The sequence below is a fragment of the Cricetulus griseus genome, chromosome 5 (genome assembly GCF_003668045.3).
Source record: "Cricetulus griseus strain 17A/GY chromosome 5, alternate assembly CriGri-PICRH-1.0, whole genome shotgun sequence".
Taxonomy (NCBI): domain Eukaryota; kingdom Metazoa; phylum Chordata; class Mammalia; order Rodentia; family Cricetidae; genus Cricetulus; species Cricetulus griseus.
Window position 1 is genome coordinate 88,927,925 of NC_048598.1, and position 14,722 is coordinate 88,942,646.

The following is a 14,722-nucleotide window of genomic DNA, read 5'->3' on the forward strand; positions in this document are numbered from 1 at the left end:
GAGTTCAGGACTCCACCCAGCCAGACCAGCTCAGCCCCTCTCAGTCAGCAGTACTGACTGAATTGACAGTGAACACATCCCCTGCTAGGGTAGCTTGGCCAGAGCCAAGCAGACCAGTTGAACCCCTAAGGAGGTTCTGAGTGGGTAGAGATTTGTGCATAAATAGCGCTACAGAGAGCAGGGCTTGGATTAGGTATTTTGGGCCTTCCAGGCATGTAGCCCTACTTCTGATAAAATGAGCATGGTGACACAGCAGGCCTTCATTTGTCGTCTGTCACACGCTGCTAATGTAGCTGGTTCCCCTTATAAAAATCCTGCTGTAGAGGTGCAGGTGCCAACTTTGGGGTCCTCATGGGCTCTTTCTAAAGCTTTTCATCTAATGTCACCTAACACACACACACACACACACACACACACACACACACACACACACACAAGCCAGTGTATAAATTGGACTCAGCTGTGGAGGCCGTGGGGCACAGGCATCATGGTGGCTTCCAGGAGGAGGAAGGAGAGTTCTGAGCAGGGTCTTAGGCAGTAGGATGGCATGGTGGAAACTTTGGAGCAGGAATCTGCTAACACATCTCTCTGTTCTTGCAGCCACAGTACATGTGTGAGGCCATGCTGATCCTGGGCAAGCTGCATTTTGTGGAGGGCTCGTACCGGGATGCCATCAGCATGTATGCACGGGCCAGGATTGATGACATACCCCTGGAGAACAAGCCCCTGTATCAAATGCGGCTGCTGGCAGAGGCTTTTGTCATCAAAGGTAGTTGTGCATGGCTGTTTGGCTTTCCCCACCACCCAACTGGTCCACTCTGGTCTCAGGTGTCTAGAGCAGGCAGCCACACAGGGCAGTGGGCCTGCAAGGTTGAATCCAGATATTAACCCCAGGCCATGGCTACACACTGCTATTCAGGGAATGCTGCCCAGGGCAGCCTGGGTCCCAAGGGTCTCTGTCAACTCAGGCTCTTAACCTGGGCTTTGTTGAGAACTAGTTACCAAACTGAATGCCCTTGGGCAAACTGCCTCTTTACCTTTCCTGGCTTCTGTTGACTTGTTTGTAAAAGGAGGTTGTGATACCAGCCCTCCCAGGGTTCTCATGACCAGAGTTGTAGAACCAGGTCAAGAAAAACCTTAAAGGGCTTGCCTGTTCTTGTCAGGCCTGCCCTAGTAACTGACACTGCTAGGGTCTGTCACTCTCCAGATGTGGGGCCCCTGTTGTGAGCAGAGAGGGGGAGAGCCAAGAGGGACTGCAGAGATCCAGTGATAATGACTTGCTGTCCTGGAGGAGCTCTCAACCTTCCCAGGGCAAAGGCCCAGGATCAGATCAATGAGAGGAGTTTCATGAAGGGGACACACACACACACACACACACACACACACACACACACACACACACACACACACACACACACTCACTCACTACCCCCCCCCACACACACACACACATACACGGCACACTTTGTGCCCTGGGAAGGGCCTGCCTTTAGTCTTAGTGGCAGTCAAATCCCTACCTCCCAGACTGCTGGTGAAATTCTGGGGTGTTTGACCATCCCTCTATTCCAGTAAAATCTGCCCTCAGAGAAAAGCCTAGAAAAGCCACCTATATTCCTATTGGATTTGGAGCCTGGCACTGGTTAGAGTATGTATTACTCTGGTTCTACATGGGGAAACTGAGGCCTAGAGAGGAAATGTACATTGCCCAAAGTTAGCCAGATGGATTGAGGGCCAGAACCTCCAGTCTGTGGTGCTGGCATTGGAAAATGTGTGTTCCCTCCCTGTCTCGACACAAACATACTCCTCTGTGGGCTTGGGGTCCTCATAGGAGTAATTGTAATATCTGTGGATGACCTACCTGGACTCTGGCTGGAGGGGCCCTGAGGTTCCTGAGTCATTTCCCTATGGAGTCTACATCATCCTAGAAAGCCTACTGCGTTGTTCTCCCTGGGCAGGTGGGCTGGAGGGCAAGTACCCACATGGTAAGGCCCAGTCTGAACGGGTCTTTATCTTCGGCTTGCTCCCTCCTCTGTGCCCGTGGCACTGGCCAGTCTTGGGAAGGGATCACTTTCTGGTGCTCAGGTCTGTCTTCAGGGTGTCTTGGGTACTACTTGAGCTGTGGATGTCCTGAACTGAGCATCTCCCCTTGGGGCTCCTTTTCAGTCCTTTCTCCTATCAGCCTTGCTCAGTACATATTGCTTTCTGTGTCCTGCTCTCTACTCTAGCATGCCTCCAGCTTCTTGGGGGAACACAGTCCTGGTGGTCAGAGGTCCTGCCAGGGAGGTAAGGATCTTCCATTGCTCGCATGGGCTGCTCAGTTGCAGGCTGTGCTGACTCCCCGCCCCTCAGTGACCGCATGTGTCCCACCCCTGTCCCTTTCCTGGCTCCTCTCTGCTTGTCCTCCCTGTCCTGTTGCAATGACCACACCTGCTGCTTGGCATGTTGGGGTTCGCCTGAGCCTGTGTGTGCCTGAGACTGTGCACCAGGCCATCAGTGTGTGCATGCTATGACTTAACCCAATCTGTGGGGTCTGGTGGGTCTCTTCACCCAGAGGTCACAATGGAGACCCGAAGGGCTGCTTGTTGGGACTGACTTCATTCACAAATATGGGTGTAGTGACAGCTGGAGCCCCAAGCTCACTGAGCAATGTACTAATAGCCATTACATCCTCACTCCAAGTTAGGTGTGGCCTCCAGTGAACCTGCAGACCCCTGAGTCGTGCTCTCTTCTTCCCATGCTACACGTGAGAGCTGAGGTTGGAGCAGGTGTCTCTTGCCAGATCCCCCAGCACAGGATCAAACCTGGGCAGCCAGACCTCACAGACAACCCCTAATGTAGTGCTCAGAAGTCTAGGTGGAAAAGGGTTAGACCAAATCCTTGTGTTAGAGATAAGGAAGCAGGTTGATGGAAGGGAAGCCATTAACCCAGTACTGCAGTTAGCTTCTATTGGGACTAGCATCTTCCATGTCCCAGAAGCCTATCAATTTTGGCTCTTTCTAATTCTGGGTGGCCTCTGAACGTGCCAGCCTGGCCCAGTTCCAGTACTTCTGGCTGTCAGACTATAGCTTTTCCCCCCTTTTTTATGTTTGTGTGCTTATGTTTGTGTTATATGCATGTATGTATGGATGGATGCATGTTTGTGTGTGTATGTGGGTTCTCATGCATGTGTATGCATGCATGTATGTGGGGCTCTAGAGTTGACGATGTTGGGAATCGTCTTTCTTCAATTGCCATATTCGTGGAGGCAATTAAACTCAGAGCTTGCTCTGAGGATCCTGTCTCTACCTTCTGAGACTGGGATTACAGGCAGGCTGTCATGCCCCCCCAGCATTTCTGTGGGTTCTGGAGATCCAAACTTTGGTCTTTATGTTGTGCAGCAATTCCTTTAACCACCGAGCCATCTCTGCAGCCCAGGACAACAGCTCCATGACCCTTTTGAGGGGCTTCCATTTGGTGCTACCCAGTGCATACCTGGCTAAGATGGAGAGCACAGAACTTCTGTATTGGAGGGGATCCTGAACTCACCAGCCTGGGAAACTTGATGGGGCCAAATGTGAGCCGCTGTTCTTCTAGGGTTCCAGATGGGCTCCTGAGCTCTCTATTCCATCCTCCAAGACATGAAAGCACACCCAGTACCTTCCTCTTCAGATAAGAAGGACTTGGCAGTGTGGCCCTTAGAGCATCTAGGATGTGAGGTCTATCTCTTTATCAGACAGGGACTCTTTTCCCAGGCAGGTAGAGAATGCTGACTTTAAACCTCACTGGGGACTTTGAGAGAGGGCTGGTTGTAGTAGTCTTGGGTTTCTGTTGTTAAGAGATCAGCATGTATAACACATACATGTCTATGGGATGGAGAATGCATGACCATTCAACTTCTCTAAGGGTAAAAAAAGGTACTGCTCATGTCTGGTTCATTTAGAAACAGTAGAGTACTAGTAAGGTGGTCCTCTGGTTTGGTGGCTTTTCCAGTGGGTACTCTTGTCAAGTAAGATATCTTAGTCACTTTTCTATTGCTGTGAAGAGACCATGACCAAGGCAATTCTTATAAAAGCAAGCATTTAACTGGGGACTTGCTTACAGTTGTCATCATGGTGGGAAGCATAGCAGCAGGCCGGTGTGGGCTGGAGAAGTAGCTAGGAGCTACATCCTGACCCTTGGGCAGAGAGAGACTGGGCTCAGCATGGACTTTTGAAACAGCAAAGCCCACACCCAGTGACACACTTTCTCTAACAAGGCCACACCACCTGATCCTTCTAACCCTATCAAAGAGTTCTACTCCTTGGTGACCAAGGATTCAAATGTGTGAGCCTAAGGGGGCTGGCCATTCTTATACAAACCCCCACACCCAATGGCCTGAGTTCAGTCCCTAGGACTCCCATGGTGAGAGGAGAGAACTGACTTCTGACAATTATCATCTGATTTCCATGCTGTATGCACATAGACAAGTAAATGTATAAAGAAACCAAGAACAATATAAACATGCATTTCCTCCACTAAAATAGAAGAATACTTTGATGAAAAGGCCTTCCACTTCTGAAACTTTATCCTTTTGCTTCCTCTTGAGTCATTGTCCTTGCTGGTCGTTTCCTTCTCTATGTTATGTGTGAACCCCAGCATTGCATTTGGACAGTTTACATGCCCCCTGCACAGGAATTTCCTGGGTTATTCAGCCTATAGCCTTTCCTCCGCCAAGCTCACTTGGAACTTTTTGTAGTGGGTTTACCCTCCTGTCGGCTCTGTGGGCTCCTTCCTCCAGGGGTGTGGCCCCAGTGTTGTTTCTTGAGGTCTCTGGCCCACATCCCACTAAGGAAGTATTAACGTGCCAGCAGTCAATTAAGCAGGCACCTGTTGGAGATGCCACAGGTGAACAGCTGGGTCCATTCCCTTGTGGGAACAGTGGGCAGGTGTGAGATGCATCCTAGGAGGAGGGAAGTATGCCAGAACTGGTGATATGGGCTCCCTGGTGCCACTCCTTCCTGTCCAGTTCTTAGCTTAGGACGTCTTAACATCAGGGGAGTGAGCCAACTCTAGAGAGCAGGACATAGAAACCCCAGAGAAGGTTGTCCGTAGCTTATAGCTGTAGATTCTATGTGGCCATGATGTTGTGGATGCTTGGCTACCCCCAGACCTGTTTCATGAGAGGCTCTGCCCTGACTCTCAGCCTTCTGGACATTTAAGGGGGGCAGTTTGTGAAGGAGGGTTGCTCCTGGGAGGCTCTCCTAGTGTGAATGGAACACCTCTGATGTTCTCATGGTCTCCACAGGTGGAGGAAGGCCTTGTCTGCAATTTTAGGACTGTCTGGTTTTGGGGCCCCCTAGAACTTTTGGTTATTGGCCTTTGGCAGCTGGCACAGGATCCTTGGGTGAGAAACCCGAGCCACTGACTATGTTTCTCAAAGTCTATTGGATCTATTTCAAACCCTGAGGAGTCTGCCTCAGCAGCAGGCCTTGGGGCTTCTCTCAGCCTCCTTCAGCTCTTAGTTGACTAGGTAAGCTTTGGGCGGGACTTGGGACACATGCCCCGTTGCCAGGCTCCTTGGCCTCAAGCTCTCACCTACAGGTAATAGGGGCTGCATTTCAACCCGTGGTACTGGGTCTATGTATCTGGAATTCCTTTTTTCAGCGGAGAGATGGCAACATCCTTACAGCTCAGCCAAGTTGTCATTTGGTGAGCCACAACTAGAATGCTGGTGTGGTCCAGGGGTGAAAGCCCCTTATCTTATGTTGCTTGATAGGGATGACTTCTTAGAGGGAGATCAGGGTCCTGGTACCAAAGTAGATAGAAGGCATAGAGGGCAGAGCTCTGGAGCCCTGGCTGCCTCCTCTCAGGTCACACCATGAACCAGCAGGGTGAGGATGTGAGCCCAGCTCTCTCTGAGGCCAGCTCTGGGCTCATCCCATATAATCAAGGAGTACCACCTGGGAGAGGGAGGTGATGGGCACTACTTGATTGTGGAGCCTTTCCCAGTGGGCTAGGAAAGTGACCATTGCCCGCTAAGCAAGCGAATAAAGCCCAGGGAAGTGGGTGGTGACTTATCAGGAAGTGGGAAGGATCACACCTTCTTGGAGAGCGGTGAGTACAGGATTGATGAGACATATGGGTGGGGTCAAGTGTCCCACTGAGAGGGCATAGGGAGCTGAGAACTGGCCGAGGAGCTCAGGTATTGTGTTTGGTGTCCTAGAGTTTTGGCCTGGGTTTGCACCACCATAGAGTGTTCCATAGCCTGTTCCCCATTTGAGGGTCTGGGTCCTAGACCTCTGCAAGCCCAGGGTAACAAGCTACCCTCTTTGCTGTGGGTCTAAGCTTGGGGTTTTGACCAGCTCCAAGATGTTCTTTCTTTCTTTCTTTCTTTCTTTCTTTCTTTCTTTCTTTCTTTCTTTCTTTCTTTCTTTCTTTTAGGTTAATAATTGGTAGTTTATTAGGGGAAAGCTTTTTCTTTTTTTAAAGATTTATTTATGTATATACATAAATGTATATACATATATGTATACATGTATTTATGTATATGTATATAGCATATGCAGGCTAAATGCAGACCAGAAGAGGGTATCAGATCTCATTACAGATGGTTGTGAGCCATCCTGTGGTTTCTGGGAATTGAACTCAGGACCTCTGGAAGAGCAACCAGTGCTCTTAACCTCTGAGCCACCTCTCCAGCCCAACTCTCAGATGCTCTAAGGCCTGTTCTCAACATCTTGGGCCTTCCTTCAGTAGTTTGGTACCAGAAGGCCACCATCATCTAGCTCAGAGGGCTGTTGTGTTGCAAACAGCTTCCTTCTCCTTGCCCATGCCTGTACCTGCCATTTCTCTTGTATGTTCAGTGTGCTGTTGACAGAGACCCCAGCGTCTCCAGGTGTACACCTTGAGCCTTACAGATGTTAGCTATTGCTTCCGATTTGGAATCAAATTAGACTGTGGACTCCAGAGTGAGAGGCTAGCTTCCAGGAGAAGACTGGTGTGTTCATTGCTGGTTCACCAAGCGGGCACCAAATGCCACTTGGGCTGAAAGACCACAAACAGGGTAAAGATGCATCATGTAGCTGTGGCCATTAATGCAAGATGGCCCCACAGGAGGGAGGTCATGGTCCATGTGGCTCCATCCATGATGGGATTGGGGGATCCTTCAGGACCAGCACTGCCCTGTGTTTAACCAAGCTGGCTTCATCTTTCCTGTCCAGCTTTGGGCAGGCCAGCTTATTGGCTCTGAAGAAATGTGACCTTTGTTCACGTCTAGTTAACTTTGGGGGAGGAAGGAGGGAAATTAAGCATCTGTGAAGGCTCTGATGCCTGAGCCTTTTTCCTCCGCAGAGTTTTAGGTGTGGCAATGGTGGTTTCTATTCATTCTCTGCCAGGGCAATCCTAAAATACTCTGTTCTTATCAGGGATTTTTTTTTTATGTCTTATTAAACTTTTTAAAAATAAAAGAGTGCCAAGCCGCTCCCAGGCCAGGGTATGGTAGCATAGCTGGTTTTTGTTTTGCTGTATTTTGCCCTGGTATGGCAGGAATTAGGTGTTGGCTTTGGCTCCTTTCCCAAGGTGTAGGTAGACTGGCTTGTGGGGAAGGGATGCACCCTGGGTGCTGCTGCCGGGGCCCCAGGCAGTGGGTCCCAGAATGAGAGCCTGGCTTCCAGATAGAGAGGAGACATCTCAGGAGAAGGTTGGGTGTGCTCACTGCCAGTTCACCAAGCATGCACCAGGCATGCCAACTGGGCTGAGAGACCACAAACAGGATAAAGATGCATCTTCTACTGGCTGTGGTAGCTAATGCAAGATGGCCCCACAGGAGGGAGGCCATGGGCTGGGGAGGCAGAAGCTGTTTGGTTTTCCTGTGTTGTGTCCTGGCAGCTCTACAGAAGCAACCTAAGGGAGGAGGGGTATGCTTTGGCCTCTGGTGTGAGAGGGCTCAGCCTGTCACAGAAGGGATAGTGTGGCAGAGCAGCTTGGTCCATGGCAGCGGGGGCTTGCTTGCTTGCACTACAGCCAATTAAGGAGTAGAGAACTGGACTAGAATTGGTGCTAGGCTAGAATCCTGAAGGCCCAGCTCTAGTGATCTGTGTCTGGCAGCTAGACCCCATTTCATAAAGGTTCCACAAGCTCCTGATGGCACCACCAGCTATCAAGGAGCCTGTGGGGATCTTGTCACATGCAACTCATACTTGTCTGTTACTGAAGCCTTCCTTTGGCACAAGTTGGGAGTGTGGATATAGACAGGACTTAGGGAGTACATTTGAGAAGTCAGCATGCATTCATGCAGACTTGTGCTTCCTAGGAGGACATTGTGAATATCATAGCAAAGCCTCTCTTTTTTTGTTTTTCTTTTTTGGTTTGTTTTTTCGAGACAGGGTTCCACTGTGTAGCTTTATAGACCATGCTGACCTTGAACTCACAGAGATCCGCCTGCCTCTGTCTCCCGAGTGCTGGGATTAAAGGTGTGCACCACCACCACCGGGCTGCAAAGCCTTTCTTTATAATACTTCATTTGTTCACTTGATGTGGCTTTGATTTGAGCTAGGCTTATTGGTAATCCCCCCCTTTCTTTTTGATTTGGATAAACTATTACCTTGGTCTTTGTAGATATTTTGAGATATAGCCTTCCAGTCTCTTTTCTTTACAAGTTTATATTTTGAAAAATAAATAAAAATAAGTCCATAAGCTATGCTTTGACATCTGCTGCTAAAAGTTAATATTTTGCAAGGAATAGTGGTCTTTACCTGAAATCCCAGCTGCTGGAGAGGCTGAGGTAGGAGATTTGCAAATTTGGGCAACACAGAGACCCTGTCTGAAAACTATTTTTAAAATATTTTTTGAGAGGCTGGAGAGATGGCTCAGTGGGTGAGAGCACATGCCACACTTGCAGGGGACCTTGAGTCTGCTCCATGCACTCATATGGAGGCTCAAAACCACCTGTAACTTCAGTCCCAGGGAATCTGATGCCCTCTTCTGGTGACCACAAGTACCAGGCATGCTCATACTACAAGCAGGCAAAACATTCATATACAAAAAATAAAATAAATGTATCTTTTAAAAAGTGATGTTAGGGCTGGAATATAACTGTGTTGGTATAAGGCTTACGTAGCCTGTACAGAGGCTTGGGTTTGTTCCCCAGCTTCACATAAGACTGGGTGGGCATGGTGGCACATTCTTGTAATCCCAGCACTTGGAAGGCAGAACCAGGAGGACCAGAAGTTTATGGTCATCCTTGAGGCTACCCTGGGCTACCTGAGGCCAAAAGACAATATATTAATTATGTTAAAACACACATGCACATGGTAGTTTATATGTTTAGTGGTTGAGTCATGCTTAGAAAGACAATGGGTTTTTTAAAAAAAAGGATCATAGGTTTAATCCCCAATATCAAATATACATAGGTTCATATATAGCATAAAAATTCCAAAGGCTGAGCATGGTAGTGGACTTTTGTAATGCCAGCATTTGGGCAGTAGAGGCAAGAGAACCAGGGACCCAAGGTTGTCCTTAGCTGCATGGCAAGATAGAGTTTAGGATATAGAGACCCTGTCTCGAAACCATGAAAACTCAAAGCATGCATCTTAGCTTCGGTCGCACAGTGCTGTGTAGCTCTAGAACTCCCTCGTAAAACTGAAACTATGTGTTCATTAAACACAAAAAATAAACACCCAGAGACAAAGCTGATAGTCAGAGAAGAAAGCAGCCGGCCACTAGATCTTACCTCTACCTTAGGCTGGATGGGCTGATCCTGTCTCCATGCATCCTCAGGGGCAAAAGCTCTTCAATCCTGTCTCCTCCTGCTTCATATTCTTTTCTCTGCCCCGCTGTTATCACTCCTGTCTCCACCTCCCTAGTGCTGGGATTAAAAGCATGAACTCTGTTACTCTTCTCTCTAGTGTAGACCAGGGTGGCCTTGAACTAACAGAGATCCATCTACTTGTCTCTTTAGTTCTGGGATTAAAGGTCTGTGCCACCACTGCCTGGCTCTATGGCTAGCTAGTATGGCTGCTGGGATTAAAGATGTGTATTACCATTGCCTGACTTTTATAGCATGTGGTTAGCTTTGCCTTAAGTACCTCAGTCAAGCCTTAATAAATCATAAATAATATATCACCACGCTTCCTCTTTTCTCCTCTACTCCCTCCCCCACCCCAGTGATCATCCTTTTATTTTCTTATTCTATAAATTTGAATTCACTTAATTAGAATTGCATAGTATTTTTCTTGTTTGTTTGCTTGCTTGCTTGTTTCACTGTGTATAGCTCTGGCTCTCCTGGAATTCCCTCTAGACCAGGCTGGCCTTGAACTAACAGAGATCCTCCTGCTTCTGCCTCCCAAGTACTGGGACTAAATAAAGGCGTGCACCGCCACCACCCAGTTGTATTTATCTTTTTGTGTCCAGATGATAATATTGTACAATCATTTGTCAGTGGAAACTTGGAGAATTTTCCTGTTGGGGTTGTTATAACTAATAGTGTTATGAATTTGGATATTTAAAATTTTCTTCAAGACCCAGATTTCAGTTCAGTTCTTTTGACTTTGCTCATGGGGGCAGACTCATGTGATCCTGGAATTTGTAATGCTACTTGCTAGTTAGGTTCACCCTACTATTTTCTACCATTTCGTATTTCCACAGTTGTCCACTCTGTGTTTTTTTCCGAGACAGAGTTTCTCAGTGTAACAGCTCTAGCTGCCCTGGAACTCACTTTGTAGTCTTGGCTGGCCTGGAACTCACAGAGATCTACCTGCCTCTGCTGGGAATAAAGGCGTGCACCACCACCACCACCTGGCAGTTGCCCACTTTTGAGTGTGATCTGTGACAACCATTGGCCATCTGACATTTAGGTTAAAGAATAAATTGGGTTTCTTTTCTTCTCCCCAGTCACTCTGGGTGTCCATGTTTGGTAAGCCCAAGATTGAACATCTTCTGTACATGCTGTGGGTACTCTCTCACTGGCAGAGTGGGTGAATGGAGGGTGCTACCTGTAGCTGGATTTTCTTGTCCTGCCAGGTCCCACCGCTTCAACCCCAAATGAACACACAAAGACTTATATTAATTATTAAACTGTTGGCCAATGTCTAGGGCTTCTTGTTGGCTAGCTCTGTCTTAATTATTAACCCATTTCTATAAATCTATGTATTTCCACATAGCCTTGGCTTACCGGAATGTCTGGACCTGTTTCTCTTTTGGCAGCTACATGGAGTCTCTCTCTCTCTCTCTCTCTCTCTCTCTCTCTCTCTCTCTCTCTCTCTCTGCCTACATTTCCCAGAATTCTCCTCGTCTCCTAGTCCCACCTATCTTCCTGCCTCTATTGGCTAAACTGTTTTAGTCATCAACCAATAAGAGAAACATATATACAGAAGGACATCCCTCATCAGTTACCTTTTTGGAAAGGGAGCTTATTAGCACAGGAATCCTCCTTTGCTCTGCACTCCACGTCTGTATCCAGGGCCCAAGGCTTCAAGGCTCCAAGGGTGACCTTATTAGAAGGCCTGCTACAGGGATGAGATGAATCATCTCAGACTGAAGGCGCTGCCACCAGCCTGATGCTAACGCCAGGGCTGGACTTGAAAAATGGAGGGATCACAAGTTTCTTTGAAAGGGGGCCCCTTCCTTGGCTTGTTGACGTTGTCTTCACAGAAAGTCCCCATCTGCCAGTGGGCACAGGAAACAGTGTCAGGGCGCTGTTGGCTTCCTGCTCAGACCACAGGGTTGGTCCACAACCACCAGGAACCTTTGAGGTGGGCTTGAGAGCTGCATGTCTCCACTTGGACCTGATGCTGTGCTGTTGTGTGGCCACTGTTCAGAAGGGTTTATAGGGGGAAGGAGAGAACAGAAGGGTTGGTGTGGGTTTCCAAACATTGTGGGCAGGAAGTAGGCCACCTTAGCAGGTAGACATAAGAATTTCTGGCTCTGGGAACCTTATGGGACTTAAGCATGTTGAAAGTTATCTTACAGGGGCTGGAGGGAGATGGTTGAGTGGTTAGGTGCGCTGACTGCTCTTGCAGAGGTCCCAGGTTCAATTCCAGGCATCCACATGGAGGTTCTCATACATTTGTAACTCCAATTCCAGGGGATTCAGCACCCTTGTCTGGTGGCCCTGGGCACTGGGCATACACGGTAAGCAGACATATATGCAGACAAAACACCGACACACATAAGATACAAATAAATTAAAAAAAAAAGAAAGGTGTCCTACAGAGGATCACCTTAACGAACATATCTGCTTGATTCCTGCCTCTTATTTATTTTTTAAAAGATATCATCTCTTTATTTTCATATAAAGCCTGGCAGTGGTGGCAAACACCTTTAGTCCCAGCACTCGGGAGGAAGAGGCAGGCAGATCTCTGTGGGTTTGAGACCAGCCTGGTCTACAAGAGCTAGTTCCAGGACAGCCTCCAAAGCCACAGAGAAACCCTGTCTCGAAAAACAAAAAAATAAAAAAATATTTTCATATAAAATTGCATATTTGTGAGCTCATACAGATTTAAGTGTATAATTTGATGATTTGGAGCTGTTGGACTAGTGTGACTATCTACATAGCCAATACCCTAGAAGTAGAACATTGTCTCTACCCTAGTAGGTTTCCTAGTACCCTTTCCCAGTTGACCATCACTGCCATACCCCAGGTGACCCCTGATTCTCTTTTACTAATATAGTGAGTGTCATATAAGTGAAATCATATAGTATGTACTTTTTGATGGCTTGCTTCATTTGAATGTTACAATTTATAAGACATTAACCTGTGGGTGTATGTGTATATCCATGTGTGTCTGTGTTTGTGCACATGTATTTTGTGACTGCACGCATGTGTTCTGCAAATGTGTGTGCGTGCCAGGGGACAATCTTGAGTCTTATTCCTTAGAGGCCATTTACCTTTTCTTGAGACAGGGTCTGGAACTCACCAAATAGGCTAGGCTGACTGGCAAGAAAGCCTCAGATGTCTGCCAGTTTGTTAGTGAATTTGTCAAGAATGTTTTTTAAATGGAGGGTGTTGCCTCTTCCTGCCAAGGGCTCCACACTCAGCATGCCTGACTTTACTCATTTCCAAGTACTTTTTTCCTAAACAATGGGCTTTGAGCTGTCACTGGGCTGGAAAGATCAATCAGAATTAGCATGGTGACAACCCAGGGTAAAGGTGTATGAACAGGAGATGCGGGGCTGGTGATTTAGAGCATGGATAGACCTCCTGCCTAGAGTGTGCCAGTCTGGGTTCCATCCCCAGAGCCACCCAAACAAAGGAAACACAAAATGGGAAATGCAGTTAACATGCCCTGCTGAGTCAGAGGGAGGGGAACTAAACAGCTGGGAGGAGAGGGTATTAGTTACTTTCCTCATTGCTGAGCCAGACTCTTGACAAAAGCAACTCAAGGAAGACAGGGTTTATTCCAGCTTAAGACTTGAGCAGAAATACACAATGGCAAGGGAAGGAAGGCATCGCTAGTCACGTTACACCCCCGGTCTGTCTGTAACCCCAGCCCACAGAACGGTCCTGCCAACATCAGGGGTGGGTCTTCCTACCTCAGTTTCCCTAGTCTAGAAAATCCTTTTCACAGACGTGCTCAGAGGCGTGGTTAATTGTCCACCAATACTAAACATCACAGAGGGTCTCAGGGAGGAGGTAGTTTTGCATTGAGCTTACTAGAAAACAGTGGGCTCCACACTCAGCACTCAGTTCTAAACATTGAGCTTAGAATTCTTGGGAAAGCATGGTGGCGGGCTTCACCTGGGTGGGGGGATAGGGGTGTGGGGGGAGGGAGGCAATGAGGACAATCGTAGCACAGGGAGGAAGGTGGAGACCCACACCAGTGTCCTCTGTTCACCTTTGCAGCAGCCAAACCATGGGAGACTTGAGCCAGCAGTCTGACTGAGAAGTGTGCAGAAGGGAGTGTCCACTGTAGCTCTTCTCTGGGGGCCACAGGACTGCTGCCTTGGAGCAGATCCACTCTGTGTCTCATGGACTTGGCTGGGTCCTGTCACCTGCAGTTAGTTTTCTTGAACAACTTTGTTCTTGTTCCACCTTTTTGCATGCTGACAGGCAGCACACCTGGGGAAGATCTGGGCCTCTTCCTTGGTCCTGCAGAGTGAAGGGCTTTCCGCTCTCCATAGTGAGTCACTTGGCAGACACCATGTTGACACTCAGTGACCTGGGTAACTGGGTCTTTGTGTTGAGCAATGGCCTTCAAATTCTGTGCCTACCTTCCCTGCCCCCCCCCCAGGCTGAGGTTCCTGGTCTTTGGTCATGGTCACACCCCAGCCTGGCAAGAGAGCAAGGTTACTGAATCTGTATGTGCCGATACAGTAGCCAAGAAAAACAATGTTAATTCCTTTCCTCGTATTTGCAGAGCACTTTGTACTCTGTCGGCCATGATTGGGCTTCTTTTTCCACCCAGACAGCTGTGTTTGTCTGGTACCTACTATGTGTCAGGTGTGGGACACCATTAAGCTGGTGTTAGAAAGTGCCTACCATCTATTTTGGAGGTCATATGAAAAATGAATGTAAGAAATAGTGAGACATGAGAAATATAAGCCAGGACCGAGAGGAGAGAATGGTTGGTTTGTCTGGAGGGACCTCAGAGAGGAGGTGGCATTCAGTAGGTCAGAAAATGATTGGTAACTTCTTGGACTTGGAGGGTGGTGTAATCTAAGTGGGACCATCTCTGGCAAGCCAGGACGGCATCCCCAGCTGTCAGGAGCAAGTTGGGATGCAGGAAGAAGGTAGGGTAAGAAACAAGGTTGGAAAAGTGACCAGGAT

General features: G+C 48.1%; 1 protein-coding gene across 4 annotated transcripts in view; it reads left to right on the forward strand.

Moving 5' to 3' along the window:
- The window catches only part of Ttc7a (tetratricopeptide repeat domain 7A), a 111,373-nt gene that overhangs the window by 11,118 nt on the left and 85,533 nt on the right, over window positions 1-14,722 (forward strand). For 3 of the 4 annotated variants that reach the window (XM_027417984.2, XM_027417986.2, XM_027417985.2), the window contains exon 3: window positions 601-769. In XM_027417984.2, coding sequence (XP_027273785.1) covers window positions 601-769 — 169 coding nt within the window. Of the gene's footprint in view, window positions 1-600; window positions 770-2,225; window positions 2,284-14,722 lie in introns of all 4 variants that reach the window. The other variant, XM_027417988.2, reaches the window with a different exon arrangement.